The sequence below is a fragment of the Octodon degus genome, unplaced genomic scaffold (genome assembly GCF_000260255.1).
Source record: "Octodon degus isolate 3935 unplaced genomic scaffold, OctDeg1.0 scaffold00051, whole genome shotgun sequence".
NCBI classification, from domain to species: Eukaryota; Metazoa; Chordata; class Mammalia; order Rodentia; family Octodontidae; genus Octodon; species Octodon degus.
Genome location: NW_004524627.1, coordinates 459464 through 469874, shown reverse-complemented (window position 1 = coordinate 469874; position 10411 = coordinate 459464). Strand labels below are relative to the sequence as shown.

The 10411-nt window shown below is 36.5% G+C and overlaps 1 protein-coding gene across 3 annotated transcripts in view; it reads left to right on the top strand.

Annotated features, from left to right (window-relative positions):
* Sgcz (sarcoglycan zeta) overlaps positions 1-5507 on the top strand; it is a 541523-nt gene extending 536016 nt beyond the window's left edge. For 2 of the 3 annotated variants that reach the window (XM_023717269.1, XM_023717270.1), the window contains one exon: positions 5186-5507. In XM_023717269.1, the coding sequence (XP_023573037.1) occupies positions 5186-5453 (268 nt within the window). In that variant the 3' untranslated portion in view covers positions 5454-5507. The remainder of the gene's footprint in view (positions 1-5185) is intronic. The other variant, XM_004633049.2, reaches the window with a different exon arrangement.
* The last annotated feature ends 4904 nt before the right edge of the window (positions 5508-10411 follow it).

Below are 10411 nucleotides of genomic sequence, written 5' to 3'. Positions count from 1 at the left end.
GGGGAGGAGAGGCATCTCTGTAGTCCCTGGAAGTTAAAGAGGTTAGAGGGTATATCAGAAGCAACCGCTGTGGCTGAGGCAGGTGATGGCCATTGTCGTGGGTGGTGGCCTTTCGGGGGGGATCCGGTGGGCAGTCCTGCGGGTAGGGTGGGTAGGGCAATCTGGTCAGAGAAACATTGTTAGATGGGAGAGCTGTCCCTAGTTTAAGGGCCTATGGAGTGAGAGAGAAGTTAAGGGAGAGAAGGATGTGTCCTCAGGAAAAAAAAAAAAAAAGCCTGAATACAGGTGATATTCTGCCATTTGCCGGTGTGGTGATAGAAATTTTAAACTTTAGAGAATTAGTAGAAAAGTTTTTTTATAGGCCACTGGGTTTTTACCATCTAGCTTAAATTGTGGCCAAGCTGTCTTGACAGTAGAAAATTAATCGCTTAGGTATTCTGGCCTCATGGAGGCCAAGAGAGCCGAAATTATGGACCAGGAATCCCAATGAGGTGTCTTTTAGGAGCTGGAAATGAGTATTTCCCGTTGTGACCAAATTAAAAGGTGAGCCAAAGATTAGGGCAAAAGCTTGAAGTCACTTCCCACCAAAAAGTCATCACTTTTTAGCCTGGAGTGAGTGTGAGAGAAGGCTAACACTCACTTTATCAGTCGTCACTAGAAAAAGTGGGGAGCCGGGGACCAGATGGCAGAGGAAGACGAGTGGGGACCCCGACGTGAGCTCACAACTTTCAAGAGGAGAGGAAAATACGAGGTGGGATTCCCGAGACGAGTTTTGGGGCTCACCTGTGTGGATTAAAATTGGCCGGTGTTGGATGCAAGCTAGAAGGCAGAAGGCAGAAGCAGAAGCAGAAGGTGGTTCAGTGAGGGAGCTCAAAACCGGGGCACGGCTTGCCCCAGGAGCCACACTACGCACCATTCCAGGTCACAGCACCAAAAATGATAGGTTTTAACGGCGTCGCAGCAGAGAAACACATAGAAGGAAAGGGGATTTATGATAAAGGAAAAGGGACTTCTTTATCTTAGAGGACACGGAGAGAATTTGGGAAGATAAGGAGTTCTCTGGATTGGAACAAAAGGAGGCTGAGGCTTTTATGGCCTTTTCCAGGGGTGGTGCTTGAGGGGGAAGTTTAGATAGACCTGAGGTGCTGACTGGGGCCTTCCCTGAGGTGGCTGGAAAGGTGAAAGGAAACTGCATCCTGGGCCTAGTTGGAGAAGAAGTGGGGAGGTGGTCTCTGGGAAGATGAGCTGTTGTTTTAAGGGCTTCAACCATATTAGATGACCACCATAATAATTCAGCAATTCTTACTAGGGCCATAACCTATCGGGCAACATCTCCGAACCTTTCGTATATCTTCCCATAAGCCATTCCCAAAAGTTTGTAATCCATATGGTCAAGTTTAGCCACAGCAATGACCCCACTCCTGTGGTACCAAATTGTCTTAGTTACTTTTTACTTGCTGCTGAGACAAATACCCAATACACAAAATGAAGGAAGGAAAGGTTTATTTAGCTCACAGTTACTGGAGGTTTCAGTCCACACTCAGCTGGCTCCAAGGCAGAGCAGCACACAGCAGAGGGCAAACTTTCCTGATGGTTGCAAAGAGCAAGAGCAAAAAGGAGTAGGAGCAGCAGCTCAAGCTTGTAGCTTCTCTTCCCACCTTACACTGTGATGCAAATTACCTGCCCCAGGGCAGGTGCAGCATCCACACCCACAGTAATCATTCACAAACTCCAGAAGCTGCCCTATGACCGCATGAAGTTTTGTGTGGACACCTAGACACAAACCATAACAGTAGGTGAAAGCATAGTTTGGCTATCAGAAGACTATGCATGGAGTTAAGTTTGGTCATGAAATTGACTAAGTAGCCCCTAAATGGATGGAAGCTGGAAACTACAACAAAGCAGCCTGCATACCTCAGGGGCAGGCCCATGAATGCTTCCTGCACAGTTGAGCCCCCCACAGTTTGTGTTTTTTCCTGGTCTGACACTTGAAGCCTTCCCTGTATGAAAGCAGTCCATGAGAGACAGCTCATGTCACAAGTGGGAAAGCCAGTGTGGCATGATATAAGCAAGGCCACACTAATTAGCTTAAGAAAGAATGCACCCCCCAGCAAATCTCACAATAGTTGTATTAGTGCCACTTAAGCCTCCTTCTTGTTCTTTAGCTTTCTATATTCCTCTTCTTATATATGTCTTAAGATCTTTTCTCCTGAGTAGCTGCTCCTCATGTTTGTTTAAAGTAAACTCACATACAAATTTTCAGACCAAAATCACACAGATAGGAAGTTTATCCTTTAAGCATTTTGAAATTCAAAAATATTTTCTCTGCAAGCATAAATGCATGTGAAGTATGGCAAAGGCCTTATATAAAGCCCACCTTCTCAAACTCAATGAATAAAAGCAGCCAGGTTCCTTCTTCTATGGAGAAGTCTGGAGAATCTAGCAATGTTTCGCTCACTGATGCTCCTATGTGCCCCTGTGGTGCTACACTCACTGACCTCCCTCTGCACAAAAACATAGAACAGAGGCAATGAGACCCAACAGCCCCCGCTAAGAAGTGCACTGCCTTTGCTTAGTTTTGTGCAGTTCTGTCCTTAACATAAAAGTTAATGCCGTCTTTAAAATTTAGAACAGAAATAATTTTATTCTCTTTGCATTTCCTATCCTTTAACCCAAAATATTGTGGAGTAATTTATTTTAACACTAGTTATGCTTACAAATTTTGATTCATACCTTAAAGTAGAATTTTCTTGGTCATGATTTATTTAAATGTTATAATTTGTTCATTTATTCAGCCACTACTTGTACCACATAAAAGTATGCATAGAGATTATACAACTTGTGAAATTACCAAGTGTTGGGCATGATTTTGTTTTTATAAGAATCACTTGTATAATTCTGTGCATTTTCCTGTGGTCCTGAACCAAACAAAAGCTTCCCCCTGCTGTTTAGGCAGAAATCAGCATTCTAACAATAAAAAAGATGAGGAAAATTATTTATTTGTTCATTCAAAGCTCATTTGCATGGTTAGTAGAGAAAATAAGATGTAACTTTATTATATTATAACATTCAGAGATCAACCATGTGGTTTTCCAAACATTTAATTGTTATGGGAGAGTCAAACAAGCATAGTCTTTTCTGGAGCACTAGGGAAGATTCTCAAAAGAGACAGCAGATGAACTTGATTCTGGTGGAGAGTGTTAGAACCCTGGATGGGAGAGACATTACCAACTCAGAACAAGGGCGTTGAGTCACTCGGCATGCACTGCATAATCCTATGCACTACACAGAAATTTAGAAACCTAACCATATACAGCATTGTAGCGCGACAGTCCTACAACATTTTTTTTCTTGTCTCTATTTTACATTTATTACCCTTTAAAAAAAAAACAACAAACATTTACTTGAGAGACAGTATGGCAGTAATTGGTATGTCATGACAAGCAGTACGTGTTTAGAAGACCAGAATGACAGGCATTCCAAGCATGACCCCACTATTACACATTATTATATGAATTCAGTGCAGTTGCTTAGTTCACAGGTGTCAGCATATATAGTTAGTCAGGGTGAGAATCCTACCAATTAACTGCTAGTTTCAAAAACCTGTTGATGTTTCTCAGAATCATTGTCTTACTCATCTTGTGTGTATAAATGTATGGCTTTGCCCATCACGTTTCCTAGCTTTTCTCCTTGCCCTCTCTTCATTGTCTAATCCTCAAGTTCTCACTTTCCTTAACTGTTAACTCATATTTTTAATTTTTTTCTTCATATTCTATAGAGACTTAAAGTTTAACATATCCATACTTGATGGAGAATACCTGGTCCATGTTATGCCTGATGTTTGATATTCAGACAGATAGGTTAAACCCAACTGCATATGCTGTAGGGTAATAATAAGCTTCTCTCTTGGAGGATTCACAACCTAAGTTTGCAGGCCAAAAATTAGAGACAAAAAAGGGCTGCAAGGACAGCCAACATTTTCTCCCTAGCCTTTCAAGGTCAGTGAAAACTCAGAACATATGGGAACCTGTACTATAACATCATGTAACACAGTTGTGTCCCAACTTTTCTGATCAAGGAGATTATGGGTCCACAGAGGAAAGTGATTGGTGATGTAGATTGTGCCTAGGCAGAGTCACATGGAGAGAAAATATTCCCTCAGGCTTTCACAGAGAGCAAATTGGTCAAGCAATGGTCGTGACTCATCCACATGGCTGCCACTGACAAAGGATCTACAAAGTGCAGTACAAGGTTTCAGCATAAATCCTGAGGGGACTTGACTGATCTTGTCAGATACAAAAGGTACATTTCTTATTATATAGGTCCTACTTTATCTTGGCCTTAACCATCCAGCAGAAAGTTATAAAAATGAGGTATAAAGGGTGAAGCCATGTTGGTATGCTGGGCTGTAAAGGGCTCAAGGCAACAACTTCTGACATTGCCAGTCCTGTGGATGACCCACTACTATTATGGACTACTGGACTATATTGGAATATTTTGCTGAATTCATGCATATTTTGCATGTTCATTCACATCAATGATCCGATATTTCCTTAAACATGTCAAAGAGGCTATGATCACTGTCCCTGAAAGAGGACAGCCCATAATCAAGGATTTCCCAAGTTAAAAGATGTATCAAAGTCGGTAATGAATACACATAATACATTTATAGCCCTGATTATGTACAAGGATTATCTGTTATTAATTATGCTGATTATCTTCTTAATGTAACCTCTAGACTATGAATCAGCAGGCTTTTCTGAAAATTTACAAAATAGAGCAAAAGTATTTTTTAATTAATTGCCTGACTCTTCAGGATTGTCAGCTTCACTGACATTCTCATATATTTGTATACACTTTAGATGTGCTTAAGCAGTTAAATTGAAAGGATATCATTAGTTTTCAGTAGCTTCTGAATAACTGGGTTTTCCCCCTGAGCAGATTGTTTAATATTACTCTTCAGATTGACAGCTTTCTGTCACAATGCAGTAGCTCTCAAAGGGACAGTCAGTTGCACAGTTTGGGGACTATATCTTAAGAATGTAATTTATTTGTTTAACAAATCATGGCATTTAAACCAGTAGAACTGCATTTAATGTAGTCTCTCTTACTAGATCATGTTGCAAAGCTCTGGAGGGATGCAAACTGCTACAATGAATTAAAACACAATTTCTTTTTTTCCCTGGATATTTCTAAATGCAGATAAAATCCGGCTGGGAAATCTACCAACTGGCTCCTCCTCCTCCTCCTCTTCTTCTTCTTCTTCTTCTTCTTCTTCTTCTTCTTCTTCTTCTTCTTCTTCTTCTTCTTCTTCATCATCATCATCAAGCTCCTCGAATTCTCGACAGACAGTGTATGAACTATGTGTCTGCCCCAGTGGCAAACTTTACCTTTCTCCAGCAGGAGTGGGTTCCACGTGTCAGTCCAGTAGCACCATCTGCTTGTGGAGCTGAAGCGACTGATTTCTCCTCACACCAGAAAAGCCTTTTGTTCCCGTTTGTCTGCTTCACAGTTCTGCTCGGTTTCCCTTGTGATCAGTCCAGAGCTTCTTCAAATGGTCCACAGAGCAACTTCTTTGAGTACAAGCAGGAATTCACTTCCAAATCTCTTGTGATTCACCAAACTGCGAACATGTACTGTTTGAGTGACCCAGCGGTGGAAAAGTCAACTTCAGCAAGAAAATTGGATCATAACTTTTGCTCAAAAGGGAGAATTAATATAGGTGCCTTTGCTACATGAAGTGAAGCACACAGTTTTAGACTTTTGCAGACCCTGGAAAAGAACTGCACATATATACATTACATAGATGAAATTCCCAGTATCTAATGGCGAGATGAAATGGTTAACCCTGTAAGAAAACAAATTCTACAGTCTGAAAGCACAATTTTCCATTCATATTTTTGGATGTAAACTTTTATCCCCAAGTTTTAAATTTTTGAAGCATTATGTAATGCTTGCTTTACTAAAAATTAAATTCAATAAGAGTTTTTAACAAAAACAAAACAAAATGTGGTACAATCCCTCCTTGAGTTTTATTTGTTTCTTTAAATTCAGTGTGTTGTTACTCTTTGTCTACTAAGTCTAGAATTTTGTACATTAGGTAATTTTGAAGGCACTCAGCAATATAATCTCTACATAATTAACACAATGCCATAATATTGTTGTTTGTCAGATCTGGATGGCCTTATATCATAGTTACTTGGCTATTGCATGTGATGTATTTGCTTTTCACAGAACACCTAATTTATTGCAATAAGGTAGGACTAAGAAGGACGTAATTGATAGTATGGAATTCAGCAATCATTTCCTTAAAAATTCACTTGCTATTACTAACACTTAAATTTTAAGAGTATGAAATTTGTTTGTTCCATTCACTTTATATTTGATCTTGACTGATAAAATTCAAACAACATCTAAATAAATTCTTATGCAATGCATAATGCTGAGAATGGATTCACTTTCCACTGGGATGCAGTCTTCAAAGTTATTGCCCATTACTTAACCTCGAAAGTTATTATTTAAGGAGGTTAAAATTAAATATTCCTGACTAGTAAAAATGACAAGTGTTAATAAGTACTTTGAAAGTGTGTTTACTTTGCTAGATTAATTCTATAAGGAATTGCCATTTTTTCTCTTCAGCTGCTAACATTTAGGCACTTTTATTAAAATATGAAGCTATTCCAATAGAAATCACAGCGCCTTCTGATCTCTACAACTTATTTTTGTAAATTACCTCCTAATAATTAACTTGAAAACAGTGTAGATTTGTTTATCACAACCTCTTTCAAATTCTTGAAACTTACAGAATATATATATATATATATATATATATATATGTTTTAAGTATTTCATATTACAGGAAGATGGCTGGATTACTCTAAGGTAAGTTCTTAATTTTCACCCACCAAACAATATTTCTACTCATATGCACTGTAGTAATAGATGTGTACACATTTCATTTTGGGGATACCTGGCCAACAGAGTTATGAAGTTAAGGTAAAGTGGGAGATGGAACTTGTTGAAGTAGTTTTGCTAATGAAAGTGGGAGAATTGTGTAATTTAAGCAACAAAGTGAACCATTAGAATTGTTTAAATTGGAAAAGTTCCATTTCACTGAATGAGTCTTGAACTTAAGAGCAAGGTTGTGTATTTATTCCTCAATGATTGTTTTTAAAATAGAGGCTCATTTGTGTCTTGAGTTTATAATGTAAATCTTTGAATACATTTGGAAGAAACTTTAAGACACATAAGCGCTTAGAACCTTACAAAATAATATGGAATTTAATCTATTCCTATTTAAATATTAGAATTTAGGTTTTTTTTTAATTCATTCAATAGCTACGCTATGTATTGAACATTTGACTAATAGGAACACAGACATGATGAAAGATAAAAATGGAGCACATTGTCTAGTGGAGAAATAAATTGATGGCTCAGTAAATTCCAACTGTGTATGAGAACCCCTGAGTCATGTTAAGTGTTTTTCTGACCACCACAGTACATTTGTCTTAATCTGGATAGACTGATCAAAATTAGTACTCCCATGCTACAAAATTATTTCTGATGCTATCATCAAATTGCCCTTTATGCTGATGAATGCTAGAATCATGGATGAAGACCAAGGTTAAATCTAATGGAAATTCACACATTAATCTTTGTGTGACAGAAGAGATTTAGAGAAAATGTTGGTGCTATTTACTACATTGTGTTAAGGGAAAAAGTTGCATTAATGTAAGACATATCCAAGTTCTATTCATACTCAATTAAAACAATTAGAAACTTTCTTAAAGGTGAAACATTCCCCTGACTAGTAGTACAACCTTTTCGTCATTGTTTTAGTTGTTAATTGAATTGACTTGGCAAAAAAAAAATAGTATTAAGCCACATATCCTTGTGAGGTTCCTTTATCTCTAACATGTTCTGATTCTAAATATGAAAACTATGGATTTTAGATAGGAACACTGGAGTTTTGAATTATTTATCAAAAGGGGTAAAATGATGAAAACAATAAAAAGAGAAAAACCAACTCTGTAGACAGATTTTCAATTCACATACATCGGGAAAGCAGAAAATAATTCAAAAGTAACACAGAAACTTGAATAATTAAACTAGCATTTTGAGTTGGTGTGAAAATATCTGCTCAACATAGTAATAAAAGATGATACAGAGACTTCCATCTTTCTCCAAATTATAGAAAAGTTTCTTGACTGACTCTTAGATTCTTCAGAATGAAGTATAGACCCAGTGCCAGATTTCAGGATGTTACTCTAAGCTTATAAGATTGATTTTAGAAGTCCTGGCCTTCCTTATTAAACACAAAGTTGGTTCTTTCATGACACATACATCTCTGAATTGCAATCTATTCAAAGAGATTCATTGTATGTTTTCCTAAAACCATTTTTATACCTAAACATATATCAATATAATTAATGTACATTACTGAAAGAATGGAAATGTACCTGCTCACTAAATTATACTCAAAAAATTATTCATTTAAAGTATACTATATGGGCCATACTCAGCTATCTTGGTATTCAGACCTTCATTTTTGATTCTTTATCAGGGAAAAGAAGAATAAAATAGAAAGAAAGAGAATTGGTCGTGTTCCTAGCTTTTAAATTCTTTGCCAGAAATGCATAAAATGAGAGGTATCTAAGTACAATTTTGGATAAGGGATTAAAATGAGAGATATAAAAGGAACACACCTTTCTTTTCTTTCACAGGATATTTCAATGAGAAACTTCAGAAAATAAAATAAAAATAATATTTCTGGTTCGCTTCTAAAGTGTAGGTATTTGTATTATTTTCTATTTTGCAAGCCATAAGTCTCAAAATCTAGGAGATAATCATGTTAGAGTTTAGACAACTTTATACTCCAAATTTTACTACAACTTAGAAAGCGTACACTATACAATGTACATTATCTGAAAATGGAGCCACAAATTTTATTACCAGTCAACTTCCTTAAGAAATAATTTTAATTATCTTTTCCATTTATGTGTCTATGGGAGGGACACAATAGGTTAAAAATTTGCCTTGGTCACATTCATATCTAAATTGAATTAATTCACTAAGCAAAATCCAGATATATGTAGTTCAACATTCTCATCTCAACTAGTGTTTGCCATTGTCTTTAGTATCTTAAAAAGCAACTTGTATATGTGACAGTATAAACATTCCAGTATCCTACTGAATTCTGTTCTTTTTCTGCTCTCCATCTTTTGCTGTACTTCAATATTAAGTTACCTTTGAAGAACTCATGCATAATTGATAGGCTTCTGTATTATGTTTGATGTTAAAAAGAGAATGAATTTATTTGGATCTCATTCAAAATAACTTTTTAGAAAAATGATAGACATATTTACCAAAATGAACCTTCTGTTGATGTTTTGATCATTATAGAAAAATAATTATTCTTTTTGAAGAACAGATCTTTTGATCACTGAGGTCAATTGTCAAACTTTTATAATGTTATGTTACTGAAAATGTGTACATGTTCTACCACCTACAGCACTTATTTGTGCATTGTCACCTTTTACCAAGATGATGGTTAGGACCCAAAAAGGTCCTGGTGAATTATATCACTGTAAATCTGACATCTTTGTATGAGGCAGCAGTAGTCTAGAGAGTGATGCATATAAGCATTTTAATTTATAGTAAATGCTCTCCGTGTCATCATATTAAATGACTACAATAACAGAAGGTATCTAGTAAGGAAATTCTCTACACAGTTAGCAAAGCCAAATTTACATTTGAGTTCTATCCAAGTGAAGTCTTCTCACCTTCTACGGCAACAGCTTTGGTCTACTTAGAATTGTTCATATGGTCAGACTTAAAGATACATGGATAAATTACTTGCTGTATCTACTAGTATAGATTATACTTATGAATGTTGCAAAAATATCATAACATAGAGTAAAATGAGATTTATTTTAAACAAGTTTAAATTAAAGTTATTTCTATTATTTTAAACTGGAGTCCATTAGTTATTTTAGTGTCAAAGACCAAAGACTTGGATTTCTATTATATCCAGCTCTACAACACTGCTGCTTCAACTAAGTCATTAAAATACACAAAGAGACTTATAATTATAACAGTAAGTGGTACACATTGTCCTCGGGAGATTTTGAGCTGTAGCCATTAGTTGACAATTTTGCCATAGAAGAAAAGCTTTGTTCCAGTGGTTCACTTATCCTTTACATATGCATAAGGAACTCCTCAGTGTCCATAAAACCATGGTGTAAAGACTATACTCTTAAATAGGCTCAGGATGGATTAACTCAGCTGAGTTTAAACTTTTATTGCCTGCTATTAATTATTTGAAGAATACAATGAATTTAAAATGCTTTCAGAATCAGAGGGCTATTTTTTTAATGTTAATTGATGTGGCTCCACTCATTGCAAAAGTTAA